Genomic DNA, 14,424 nt, shown 5'->3' on the forward strand with positions numbered 1-14,424 from the left:
GGGCTTAAAAGGTTCAACAACATTACCACATGCAGCAAGGTGCAAATAATGGAGGAACGCAGGGTTTGTCATCCATGCTTCCAAATAGATATATAATTCAATCTATTGTGGTTGTCATGCTTAATGTAATGACTACCTCCTTAGAAGCGCACATTTGAGGGCAATGTTTACACAAAGCGCTCTAGGCTTTGGTTCCTTATCACCAATTAATGTATATCGTTACACCTTAATCCCTGAATAAATTATTTTATTGATTGTAAAAGTAAAAGAATAATGTTATGAAAATTCCAGGGACATAGGTCCAAGAACACAATGCATGCATAAAGGCAAGATCAAGAGAGAAGTAAACCATGGCATGAGAAACTAATCATAATAAGGAATGCAATACAATTATATTCTGTTTTCCAGAAAGCTATAAGAACCACAACATGTGCAACTAACCAAACAACTTAGTCTGCAAGTTATACTGGTCTAATTTAGAATTTAAGGTGATGTGAACCAAATACAAAAGTAATGCAAAATTTCTGGTTTAAAACCAACGTTACTTATTAGGCACAACCTCAACTTGTAAATATATATATATCTTTTTCATACAGTTGGTAAGTAAAAGTAGTTGAGAATAAACTTGATATCTAGTCATGCTCCATATGCACAAAAATTATATTCATGGAATGAGTCTAACTTCAAATATCACAATTGTGCTATTCTAATTATGTATCCACCTAATGAATTGAATATTATATTTTAATTTTTATTCGTACAACATGAAGCCAAATTTTTGTTCACAGGATTAAAAATTTAAAATGATATTTCCACAAAAAAAAATTGAATTATAAAATCAAAATATTGGTCACGGTTAATCTCTAAGCCAAATAATCAACTGAAACTGCTGTCATGGCTAATAGCTTATGACTTAAAGAACTACTAAGACAAAAATGCACTATTATACTTGTATAATTCAGAACATAGATTTTTTTCGATTTTTGGCACAATAGTTGGTCAAACAATGAGCTATGGTCCCATTAAAGATTTTAATGAGTATAAATAATGTTGTTTGAATACCCAAACACTGAGTAAAGACTCTTGCAATTTGGCTTTCTTTTCTCAATAATATTCTATTGATTTTGTGAGGAAATACATCAGAATAAGAAATGAAATAAGTTATTATGACTATTGTAGGAGTTGACAGATTTACTATGATTTAATTAGTATACTTTTCAATCGAGGATTAGAGAATGATGTCAATGTGTGATAAAGGGAAATTGTTTTCTGGCAAATGGGCTAATAAATAACATAATTTGTAAGGCTTAAAATCTTGGACAATATTACCAGCTGCAGCCAGCTATAGATAATGCACCTAAGAACTTAATAAACAAAGCAACTAAATTGAGGAGACATTAAACATCACAAAAGAAGGAGCATTGAAACGACACACAATATATAAACTACAAACAGATTGAAAGGCTAAGAAAACATTAAGCTATAATGCTAACAAAAGATTTGTCCCACGACAAACTTAACCAAACCAACACTGTAACTTCCATACAAACTTTTCAATCAATCTTTTTTCTTCCATAATTCCTCTTAAATGTTTTGTTAGCTGATTCCTGAACATCTGGAGACAAGGCTGCTTCTGCCGGGGAGTCATCAACTGCATCAGTAGCAGTTCTCTTGGCTAGAGTTTGACAGGAGCTATCGCAGTTGCTCTCAACAACAGAATCCTAAGTTTCAGACAAACTCCACAATCAGAAACTACATACTTAGCAGCCTCTTCATTATAGATAGTTATCTCTATTTACCATAGCTAACAGAATGATGTGACATGCATAAACTCTTTACCTTGGATAGGAAAACTGCAGCATGACCATTGCTATCTTCGTTTGTTTCAGCTATAGGGATATTAGCTAGCATCTGCAAACACTGCACGAAGTAAGATAAAGTTAAGAATCATGTTAGGTACAACAATACATTGAATAGCAGAGAAAAGTTTTAGGTCTTAGCATAACATCCTGCACTTACAGAAGCATCAGAAGAAGAGTTGGGCACACCATAACTGGACATGAGGGACTCGTCGTCCAAAAGTTTTGTGACACTATACACCCTTTTCACGGCATTGATAGTCTTGTATATGATGTTAAGCTTGAATAAGAACCTTTTGTCAATCATATTCTCCAGGTATTTAGGGTATGACTTTCCTTTCTTGCATTTCTTTACATGGAGGATAGAATGTTTTACTCAGCCGCATAAACACATTCTCTATGAGAATTTTTTTTTAGCTCGAATCAATTTGACTTACAGATAATTCTTTAACTTTTTCAGCAGCCTTTTCTATCATTTGCTCTGCTTCTTTGTTCCACACAAGGAGGTTCAGACAACCACTTCCATCAGTCACAATTACTTGGAGCCTATACCTACATTAACATCTCAGCAACATATTAACCGTAACCCATAAAGATAACTACATGCAACTACACTATATTTGCCAATTGAATATATAAAGCACGCATTACGAAAATTAGGAAAATTTTCTGATCTAACAACCAACCTTAGCATAACCTTGAAGCCTACACGCCTATAATTATCACACCAATACCTATCTTTGCTCTACACAACCTTCTTAGGACATGTCTTACACGATATATAGGACCAATCATCTTTACCAACCTCTAGAGAAACAATAGTCCCAACAATCCAACATGACGTTTCCTAACAAAAATGGTCTAAGTTAGTAATGAAATACATACAGTCTAAGTTATCAGATTGCAATCTCACCTCAGTCATATTAAGAACCTCTTCTATAGTGCGCACTGGTACAATGCCGGCATTGATCTCATCTGTGACTGAGTATTGAGATTGAGCTTCCAGGTGACTAATTCGTTGTGAACAGGAAACAAAATCCGTTGCCAATCTATGCATACGGCAAAAAGTTAACATACGCTAATATCATATTCAAAATCTGAAATCTAAATGCAGAATAAACCAAGTATTTGTGCACCAATAACAAACCTTTTCTTGTAGTCAATAACCTCAGGAAGGTTTGGATTGAAGTAACATGTGAACACATAGTAGGTGCTTTGAATATTGACAGAATTCAAGTACATGTTGGACTTAAAGAGCTGAACCACAATTATGAAAGGCTCCCCATCATCTCGCTCGAGATGTGGAGGAACTTCATCGACCAATTCTCCAAACAATGTACATTTAATTTTGTGCTTTCTGGAACGAAAAACAGAACACCACACCTTAACTAATTTGTCCACTATTAGTTACGAATCACATAAAGTAGTGCATCAAAGTTACATAGTTTGTCCGTATAATATAATATGCACAATATGTTAAACTAATTTACCAGCATCTGCTGAGTCATGATCTATTTAACATATCCAACAATTTAGACACATTTAGGCGTAAAAAAAATTTTACTTCCCCTTTAAATAATGATTGCATTTTTTCTTTTTCTTTAGTGCATGACCGCAGTAATACCCAAAGTAAGCCTCGGTTTAAATGATTGAAAACTCATACTAAATTCATAGTTGACACATATCCAAAGCAATAAACATTACTCTAGATCTTCCAACTGAAGTGTAATAAGCTTCGTTTCATCACCAGTGCGTGTAATCAGCCCCCTGACCTCCTCCTTTCCAACAATCTCTCCTATGTAATCTACATGTCACAATACATAGCTTTAAATCTAAAGGTATAACTTCCTAATCTGATCAAAGGATGACAAGAAAAAGCTATTTCAATTAAACTTACCAAATAATAGATTTCCGTCGGTTGAACCATTTTCAACAAGTTCATGAAACAGACGGAACTTGAATGTGTTAAAAGCAAAAGTCTCAATAGGTAGGATTGCCACCACAGTCTTTGTATAAAAGTTAAGCTTGTACTTGTGAGGAGTTGTCCTAACCTTTCCATTGTTAAGCTTGACAATAAAATTTTGCATACTATAAACACAATGCTCCTTTATCCTATTTTTGAACAACTCCAACCCAGGCTTGCAAATGGTTGCATGAATTCTATCACCTTGTAAGTTGGATAAAAATAACATGAACATAACTTATTAATGCACACCTAAGAAGAAACTGCAAGGTATAAGTATGAATGATGGAAATATCTCCTCATCTTGTAAAACCAACTCTAAGCTAAACATCTCATTCTTGTTCCACTAACTTGGAAACTCATACAATCGAGCAACCCCCACAACCAAGGACTAGGCAAGCTTGGTTGGATTGATATCCCTGACAAAATCCTTCCTCGCAGCCATTTATTTGCAGCAAAAAAGAATATCGAGCTCAACCTATAGCAGATCCAAATAACAATACACATATATATTTTGTAAGCTTTGGGGTCCTCATATTTATACACAACTATTTTTGTCATGATGATAGTGGTGGGTGGGAAAATCTGTGATTTTTTAATACCGGACAGAGCCCGTCTAAGTGAGAGATACCAAATCGATCGCTTTATTAACTGCAAGTCACCGGTCAGGTGTTGCAGAAGATTCTTCCTTTACAGACATTTTGAGTTTTTCCAAGACCTCTCACCATGCAAGCCAGTCACGCAAGTGCGATTCTTAGAAGTAATACTGGTAGCCTCGTTCACTGCGTTGCAATTTCGGCAAGAGGGCCTGTTGAGAGGAGGTCAATTTCTTTTCCACACCGAGCCATGTTTCTATAACATTTTAGTTTCCTTATATTTTCATTGTGACATTAGTTGTCCCCGAACCCTAGCCACGTGTCCACATCTGCCCTTACTTCTCATTTTGAGTGTCATCGAGGGAACTATTTACTTTAACTAATGAACAACTTATTTCAAGGACCTAACCATCTTACATTGGCTGCAAACGTGTTGTCACCTAAGGGTATGCTCAATTGGAGGGAACACTGTGGATATGCCTCGGTGAGTGAACTGCTTAACTATTATATTTAGAATAGATAAGTAATGGATTTTGTTCTACATTATAATCCTCTATTATATATACAACCTAGTTTTCAAATACATGATACTTTATCTAAAGAAGTAGAGTTTCTGAAAGTTTAGCAAAAAAAAAACACTTTTACTATATCATCAAACACCTCAACCTACATCATTTTTATGTTATTATTAAGCAAGAATATTTTCTGTGATAAGCTTGATGACACAGTCACGAAACTTAGTTTTTGAACTGTTTCGGTTAAGAGTTTTAGATTCTAGTTTCCATAGTTAGTCTCAGTTTGACGAGTCGAACTCGATTCACGAGAGAAGAGAAATAATAATATAATATTATTATTATATCAATATTAGAGCTACTTGAGTAATACTATAATATTATTTGATCTGCTTTAGTTAAAAATAAGAGATAAGTTTAATCAGACTCACAGTCTTCTGGTGCAAGTTAATACCAGCACTCTCTGATGACTTTAGCTATGCTAATGTCTCATCATATATCTTCTATTCTCATGTTAATTATGTTACTAGTATCATCTATACTATTATTTCATATATTAATTTCTAGATGTGTTGTTAAGTGTGTGTTCTAATACATCTAGTTTTAGTAATTATACACCTGAGATATTTTTCAACTACCTCCCTAACTAGCCAATCAACATCAAGCATGTTTATTCCCACCCCCAAGACACTCCAAACTTCTCATTTCCACCTTAAATAGCCGAAAATAAGAGAGAAAGAAAAGAGAGAAAACTTTGAACACATAGAACTTCAAATCTTGATTTCTTCCAAACCAAAAATCAAATCAAAATTCCAAACGATTAAAGTGATCATCTCTTCTTTCTCTTCAAATCCATGCCACTTTTCATGGATCAAAATCCGGTTAAATGGATCCCTCCTCTTTGGTTCAGTTACAAGAAAATCTTGCTAAACTTGTGTTTTCTTGATGTTCTTCTATAGATATCTTGCTTAGCTTGACTTGTGAGACCAGCCAACATCTGTACCTCGTTTGAATACAAATTTTAACCTAAGTCCTTTTGTACGAGGCTTCTGTTATGAGGCTACTTGATGAAGTACTAGCGAGATGTCCTACGACAATGTATGATTGTGCAGAGGAGTAGTAGATGATGATCCACCTTTTGATGACATTCAACCTGACCTGAGTTTTGAAGACCTAGAACGTACTTTCCTTCGCTTTTGTAGTTTAGAAGGATTGAGTGAGTATAAAGTCTAGACTAGCCTGAGTGCCAACTTAGGGACTTCTCAAACAGGTCAGGACTTGGGATATATATATAGTAATTATCTAGCTATTTCTAGAGTTGTTCTAATTGACATCTATACTTTAATAAAGGCTGGTTATCTGAGTGTTGTTAACCGCTTGAGATGTATAAAAGTGTGGTTGCTTATAACTATTTTACTTGTTATTATTTATGATTTGACTATGGATCATTTCGCTTATCAACCCGAAAGTTAGATCAAACTTTTTCAAAAATAAATTTACCCGTAAAACGATAACGCTCTAACAAGGCACAGACTCATACAATAAATAATAGATAATAATTAGGAAGACAAGTTGGTAGCGCTCAATTTTCAGTATGATCTAGACATACTAAAAATTTGGTCGTTACATATAGCTCCTTATATAATAGGGAATTAATTCTGAATCATAATAAATCATTTTAGTTTTAATCTCTCTAATTTTTATACTTTTGTTCATATCCCTTCATGGTATCATAGTGCTATTGGTTTAGAATTTTATATCCATGGCTTCCATTATACCCTACCAACAACCTTCATCCACTACCTTTTCTGCTCCAATCTTAAACAAATTAACAAAAAATTCATACTAGACTTGGAAGTATCTCGCGCTTCATGTCATCAATACAAATAGCCTGGTAGATCATTTGGTTGAAGAGAAAATTTCTACACAATTTGGAAACGAAGCTGCAAGAACTGCAGGAATTGAATCATAAACCTACGAAGATTGGAAGATCAAAGATCATTACCTTATGACCTGACTGCTATCCTCTATAAATGATATATTCAAAAACACTATGCTAGATTGCAAATATGCATTTAAGGCTTGGAGTTCAATTTAAGAATATTTTGCAAAGATCTCCAAGATTAAGATACAACAGCTCAAAATCCAACTCAACTCTATAAAGAAACGTGGAATCACATTTTCTAAATATCTAAAAAAATTCAAACCATTATTAATTCTTTTTGTATAGGGAGATAAGTTAGTTATGACAGTTAATTTTGTTATTAAGTTAGCTTAAGGAACTATTAGCACTATTACATAAATAGGTATAAATTATGTATCTAAGATTTAGATCAGAAAAATAACATTCATTCTTCTATCTTTTCACACTCCAAGTTTCTTTTCTCTATCATTGATAATATTATGCTATTCTCGCATTTTTTCCCAAGTCTAAATAAATCGCACCAACAGAACAAGAGAGTAGAGGTGGAGGTTGGAATGGTGATGGTGGTTATGTTGTGGCAATGGTACTCTGTGTGATAGTAGAGAAAGACGATTTTCTTTGTGAGTAAAGTTGTGGTAGATAATAGTAAATGTTAGAGTATAGTTAGGATCAATTAGATCAATTAAGATCAATTATAATTATTTAGCATATCTATATATTTATTATAGGATATTATGCTCTTATTACTTTGATTCTTCTAACATCTATATATAGCCTTGTATATTGTATTATTCTAGAACTCACTCAATAATAGACAACCTTTTCTTCAAATTACTCTCTTGTTTCTAACATGGTATCAAGAGCATAGGTTATTTTTTCCATGAAAAATCATTGATAGCCTTTCTTTTTTTCTTCTTCAAGAAGCCTCTTTATACTTGTTTTCAATCTCTTTCCTGACGTTTTCCTTTGCCAATGACCACTCCATTCTCTTTGTCTCATTGTCCTGATCCCAACGAACCCAACCACGTCGCTAGAACCGCCCTGACACGCCGCCGCAAGCTCCCTGCCTGCCATAATCTTTTCTTCTTTCCAGACGCATCTAGAATTGTTGATTTGCGTCTAAGATCAACGCTCTAGAACCGTCCACGTGTCGAAGACCTGTAGCTTCAATCAACTCGTGTTTCAGCCTGTGTGTCGCCTTGACCCGACCCATCGCCAGATCCGCACTCCTGTTCACCACCATGTCATCCTTGACGTGTTTTCTTCCTCCAATCTACCGTTGTAATGTGTCCTCCTCTACTGACATGACTGTTGATGTGGCAAACAGTGGGACTCTCCCTAAGATTTTTTTAACGATTTCTTTCCGATTCTGTCCCCCCGTTTTCTTGATTTCTGTCTTGATTTTGCAATTTCTTCTCTCTTTTGCCTTTGTCTCTGTTATTATGAAAAAATTGGATGTTTTTCAGCCTACAGTCAAGAAACGTAAATTTTGCCAAAATTGTCATCGTTTTAGTCACTTACTCCCAGACTACCCCTCTATTGAATGTCGAAAATGCAAGCAGAAAGGATACCTTGGCTTCAATTGCCCAATATTGTTTTGCCATTCTTGTAGCTCTTGGGACATTTGATTACTACCTGTCCTACTCACCCACCATGTCCTGATCAGACCAAGAATCATTCTCGTCCCAACTTTTCTAAGAATGTGCTTGCTTCTGCTGTTGCTATTGAATCTACCAGCTCTGCTTCTCTCAACCTGTCTTCTGTCTCTCTATTTGATATTAAGTCTCTTCTTAAGCAACTTCTCTCATTTTTTGGTAATACTCTTGCTACTTTTTTCACTCCTCCAGATAATTATAAATGGTATTTTGATTCCAATTGCTTTCGTCACATGTCTTCTTTGAGTCATCTTTTTTTATCTTTGTCTACCACTACAAATGCACCTTCTATCAACACTGCTGATGGTTTCCTCTTGCGTGCGATACATAAGGGTTTTATTTCATAATCAAATCTTAATATCCCTGATACTTATTTTATTCCAAAATTAAACTTTAATCTTATTTCTATTGGTTAACTCGTTGATCTCAGTTTTGATGCCAATTTTTTCATTTCTGGTTATCGTGTGCAGGATCGTCAGACGGGACAAATCATTGGGACTAGATGTAAGGTCAGAACTCAGAAAGTTGTTTGAGCTCGAGAATCTTCATATTCTTCCTACATCAAATTTATGTGTTGTTTCTTCTCAATCTACCCTTCACTTGTGGCATCACTGTTTTGCCCATAGCTCCTTAGAAAAATTGCGCCCTCTTATGTCTAAAGATGTTTTAGGTAAGGTAAATAATGAGTCTTTTGATTGTATTTTTTGTCAAACCGCAAAATAACCAACTTTATCTTTTCATAATAATTCATCTCTTACTTGTTCTCCTTTTGATCTTATCCACTTTGATATTTTGGGCCCTGCTCCCACTGCTTCTATGGGAGGAGTTCGATACTTTGTAGTTTTCATTTATGATTATTCACGCTTTACTTTGGTTTATCTAATGACTAATCGCCATGAGCTGCCTCAGATTTATATTAACTTTGCCACTATGATTAAAACTCAGTTTTCCAAGATCATTAATTTTTTTCTATACGATAATGCTATGAAATACTGTGACTCCAAACTTTTAAATTTCTTGCTGAACAGTGTACTTTGTCTGAGTTTTCTTGCCCTCGTATGTCTTAACAAAATGGACGGGTTGAACGTAAACACCGTCTTATTCTTGACTCTGTTTGTGCAATGCTTATTTCTTCTTCGTGTCCTGGACGTACTTGACGTGAAGTTATTTTTACTGCTGTTCATGTTATTAGTAGACTTCCTTCTTCTGTCCTTGGTAACATTAATCTCTTTGAGCGTCTTTATCATACTTCTCCATATTACAGTTCTCTTTGAGCTTTTGGTTATGCCTATTTCATTTTTCTTCAGCCTCATAAACATAGCAAACTTGAACCTTGGGCTCGCATGTGTCGTTTCCTCAATTATGGCACTAAACACAAGGGTTATCATTATTGTGATCCTCTCTTTAGACGTATTTGTATATCTCGTCATATTGTATTCTAGGAGCACCACATGTTTTCTAGGTTCTCCTCATTTGAGTCCATTCCTTCTACTTAGTCACCGCTTTTCACTAATCCCAATGTTGATTTTTTTTCTAGTGATAATTCTAAAGATTCTATCTCAAGTTAACCTCACGAGTCTCTTACTCTTTCTCCTTCTCCATCTCTCGATGATTCCAAACCGGATGATGATCATGCTCCTGCTATCATGCCTCTTCCCTCTAATCATTCTTATAGGGTAAGAAATTCACCCCTTATGTTTAGCTCCCACTGAAATTTGAGGAGGGATGTTAGAGTGTAATTAGGATCAATTATAATGATTAACATATCTGTATATTTATTATAGGATACTAAGCTCTTATTGCTTTGATTCTTATAGTATCTATATATAACCTTGCATATTGTGTTATTCTAGAACTCACTCAATAATAGACAACTCTTTTTTTAGATTACCCTCTTGTTTCTAACAGTAAAAAATAAAAATTTAATATATTTAAATAGTAAAAATAAAATTAAAAATCTATTTGAATTGTATAAAATTAAATCAAATTAAATGTTAAGAATAATCTTAAAATTTTATATAAATATAAAAAATATATTTTACTAAAAAAATAATTAATGATAAGCTAAGATAAATTTTGAATATTGTTATAAATGCATTATTGTGAATGTCTATATTTAACTGAAATTTATATTCAAATTCACAAAATTAATAATGGATATAACATTATTGAGTCAATTAAAAATTAGATTCTTGAATTCAAATAATCTTTTAAACATTTTTTGTACAACATGTTTTTAGGGTTTTCTACCTTTTAAATAAAAAACAGTTAATTTTCTATATACATTGTTTCAGTTTTATTTACGTATATGTCATGCTTTTAATATTAGTAAAAATTGCATCTAGAGTTCGAACATTACAATAAAATACGTAAAGTAGTGCATCAGAGTCCAAAGCTTTACTCAATTTCTTACTATAGCTTAACTTGGTGCCATTTATAAAGGACATATTAATCCGCCTTAACCGCTACAATTTAAGTGCGATATATTCTAGTGCACAATCGTCATATTATTCTATAAGAAGTTGTTTTATAATACAAAAAAAATATTAATGTAGTGTATTTTGATGACAATTTTTTTTTAAAAAAAAAAACCTTATGTAAACACTACAAAAGAATTGATAATTTGCGGCAATTTTTAGGTATTTGCGACGGTTTAAAGAAATCTTGCAATTTAAAAGGTGGAGATTTGATTTTATGGCGGACACAACTACTACTAAATCAAGGATTAACGTCGGTTGATTTTGCGGCGATTTCAATTTTAAGAACTTTGAATTCGACTATAATTTCCTGATGGTTGAAAACCGCTGCTATTTAAGGACAGTTCCATTTTTCAAATTTATTTAATGGCGGTTCGAAACTGCTGTTATCTGATATTCAGTAATTTTAAATTTATTTTCGACTATTTTGTAACCGCCGCTATTTCCTCGGCTTAATGTCCGCAAAAATGTTGTATTTTGCACCGGCAATCAACGCTTTTTTTAAAACGAATGTACTAGTAGGGGTGCACATGGCTCGACCCGACTCGAATACTTTGGAGCTAATTTGGTGTGATTTTTTCGGGTCTAGGACCGGATAAAGGTCTCAAAAATAGACATGGTCATTATTTAAAGTCGGGTTCGGATCAAGGCAAACCTGACTTCACCCGACCTATGTGCACCCTAGGAATAATAAAAAAGGTATATATGTTAAATTAATTCTAATATTTTGTAATATTAATTATAAGCTTATTGTTTTGTTTTTTTATCACATTTGTTGAATTAGAAAATAGATCAAAAAAGCATAAAATTCGAATTTATGCACAAATTCAAGTTCAAGTATGGTTATCAACTTCTTTGTAACAAGTATTTTTTTTCTTCTTTATAAATGAGTGCATCATAATTTTTTGACATAAAAGTTATCAAGACCCGAACTTCACTCGGTCGAGACCCGATTTTAGTGCAGCCCAAAAGTAGTGTGATTTTACCGGGTCTAAGACCGGGTAAAGGTCTCAAAAATAGACCTGATTATTATTTAGGGTCGGATCCGAGTCAAAACGAACCCGGTTTTACCTGGCCCCATGTGCACCCCTAGTATTAGGTATTTTTTAATTTTTCTTAATATTACAAATCTTAATTATTTTGTATGTGAAAAAATAAATTGATGGGTAAACGGAATTAGCAAAACTATAAAGCAAATTCATATATTCATCTGAATATCAATAAAATGTATTCCTTAATAAGTGTCGCATAGTCAACAAAAAAGTGTATATTAAAAAAAAATAATAATTTTCAATCCTAAGATCTACTTTTCATTTTGTCTCTCCAATGAATTCATCTATGTAGTGACGTCTATTGGCAGCTCCCCACCTTGCCCTTGAATTAGACATCTCAGAGCATTCTCCATCGCTTTCATCTTTATCTTTTCGGCTGCTACTTCATCCTCTAATGCCTGTCTTTTTGTCTTCTCAACTGCTACTTCATCTTCCATTGTCTTCCTTTCTAATTTCTTGGCCGCTAGCTCTACTTGTAGTTCAAGCAGCACCCTTGGCTCTCCTCTCTTTGAGCTCCATTGCTCGGCTAATGAAAATTCGTACCGAAGACTTGACTAGAAGTCGGTGCGATACCCATGCCACGCATTCTACCCGAGTGTTCTTTTTCGAGAGAGTTTGAGCAAGCGAATCATTCTGAGACAACAATCTAGAGGATTCATCATCTTGCTCAATCTCCACAATTCTTTCCTACACACATAGATAACCAAACATAAGCATTTATTAGCTAGTTGCTAATCGCATAGACTTTCAATATAATTTTAAAAAATAAAACCTACTAGAAATAACTTATTGATTTCCAACACATTACTTACACCAATAGCCTGAGCTGCATGCATCATAGATATAGGAGCCATTAGGTCGTTTGTGCGTTAAGGTCCACAACTCTCCTCTACCAATTCTCCTCTCTAATCGTTACGACTGTAACAATATAGTTTAAAAAGTGAATATGTAGACGAAGAAAAGGTTAGAAAAGTGAATCAAACATAAATTACCTTTTCTTCTCCAAGCCTTGCCAAACTTTTCAATCCACCAGTGTAAGTGTATAGCTGCTTCGATAATTATTTATATTTAATTTATCAATAATTTTAATATTATATTTTATATCTTTTTTAATAATTCTTATTATAATATTATTATTATTATTATTATTATTATTATTATTATTATTATTATTATAGCGCCAAGCATGCATGCTGATGTGTCGTATTTTATTGACAATTTACATTTTTTTTTCTCAATCAGTTTTAAAAAAATATTATTTAATCAAACATATACAAATTAGCATTAACAATTATTTATGTTAAAATTTATTAATAATTCTAATATTTATTTTATATCTCTTTAGTAATTATTATTATGCTTTTTTTTATATTTCAATGAATCAATCATTAATAATCAATAATCAATATCATTATTATTATATTATTTTATAACAAATTATATTCTGACACCAAATAAGAGTAGAGTTATATTAACTTTTAGAGAAAAGCAAAAAAAAATACAATTAACAAAAATCAAAATAAAAATTTTAAGAGGCTAAATTAAAATTTATATATAAGGTGTAAAACAAATTGATAATTAAGGGAGGTCATATTGCATTTCCCCTTTTATCTTATATGAGGCTGTACTTCTAGCGTCAAGCATGTTGACGCGGCATATTTTAGTGTAGTTTGTATATGTTTTTTTTTAACTATTTTTTAAGAAAAATAGTGTAAATAATCATACATAAATTAAAATTTATTTATGTTGAGATTTGTCAATAATTTTAAAATAAATTACCATTGTGCTTATGAAATATGCGAACACTAACAAATGTATCTATTAAATAAAAAAAACTAACAATGTATCTCTGAAAGATAGATTTTGTGTGACAAAAGTACCTAAATCCTAAATTTTTTATTAACTTTTTGGTAAAATTGTAAGGTCCCACATCAGTTGGGGAGGAGAACGAAGCATGCCTTATAAGGGTGTGGATACCTCTCTCTAGTATGATGCGTTTTAACGAGTGAGTGTGGGGGCTTCAGCTATCATCCCTATCGTCAAAGACAAAACCGTGAGGCCTTGTGTGCCAAAGCGGACAATATCGTGCTAGCGGGTGGTGTGAGCTGTTACAGATGGTATCAGAGACGGAGCCCAGATCGATGTGCTAGCAAGGACTTTAGGCTCCCTTAGGGACGAAGCATTCCTTATAAGGGTGTGGATACCTCTCCTTAGTATGACGCGTTTTGACGAGTGAGTGTGGGGGGCTTCGGCTATCATCTCTATCGTCAAAGGTAAAACCGGGAGGTCTTGTATGCCAAAGCGGATAATATCGTACTAGCGGGTGGTCTGAGTTGTTACAAAAATTCTCAAATTATCCTCTCTCTCTCTCTCTCTCTCTCTCTCT

General features: G+C 33.6%; 1 protein-coding gene across 1 annotated transcript; it reads right to left on the bottom strand.

Moving 5' to 3' along the window:
* Positions 1-1,553: 1,553 nt before the first annotated feature.
* Positions 1,554-9,939, bottom strand: LOC110280175 (uncharacterized). Its single transcript, XM_052260645.1, has 10 exons — positions 9,663-9,939; positions 3,757-4,026; positions 3,564-3,663; positions 3,007-3,216; positions 2,773-2,908; positions 2,614-2,666; positions 2,297-2,411; positions 2,020-2,208; positions 1,840-1,920; positions 1,554-1,721 (listed from the first exon to the last, which is right to left on the bottom strand). The coding sequence occupies exons 1-10, from the start codon at positions 9,937-9,939 to the stop codon at positions 1,554-1,556; spliced, it is 1,599 nt and encodes a 532-aa protein (XP_052116605.1).
* Positions 9,940-14,424: the final 4,485 nt, after the last annotated feature.

This window comes from Arachis duranensis, chromosome 4 (assembly GCF_000817695.3).
Source record: "Arachis duranensis cultivar V14167 chromosome 4, aradu.V14167.gnm2.J7QH, whole genome shotgun sequence".
Taxonomy (NCBI): Eukaryota; Viridiplantae; Streptophyta; class Magnoliopsida; order Fabales; family Fabaceae; genus Arachis; species Arachis duranensis.

Bases quoted from the DNA above. Each gene is read 5' to 3' on its own strand.
- LOC110280175 (XM_052260645.1), bottom strand. From the start codon at position 9,939: ATGACGAGATATACAAATACGTCTAAAGAGAGGATCACAATAATGATA. The intron at 2,909-3,006 runs GTTTGTTATTGG...CCGTATGCATAG, and splicing joins GTTATTGACTACAAGAAAAG to ATTGGCAACGGATTTTGTTT. The intron at 2,667-2,772 runs GTGAGATTGCAA...TTGTTTCTCTAG, and splicing joins AGGTTCTTAATATGACTGAG to AGGTTGGTAAAGATGATTGG.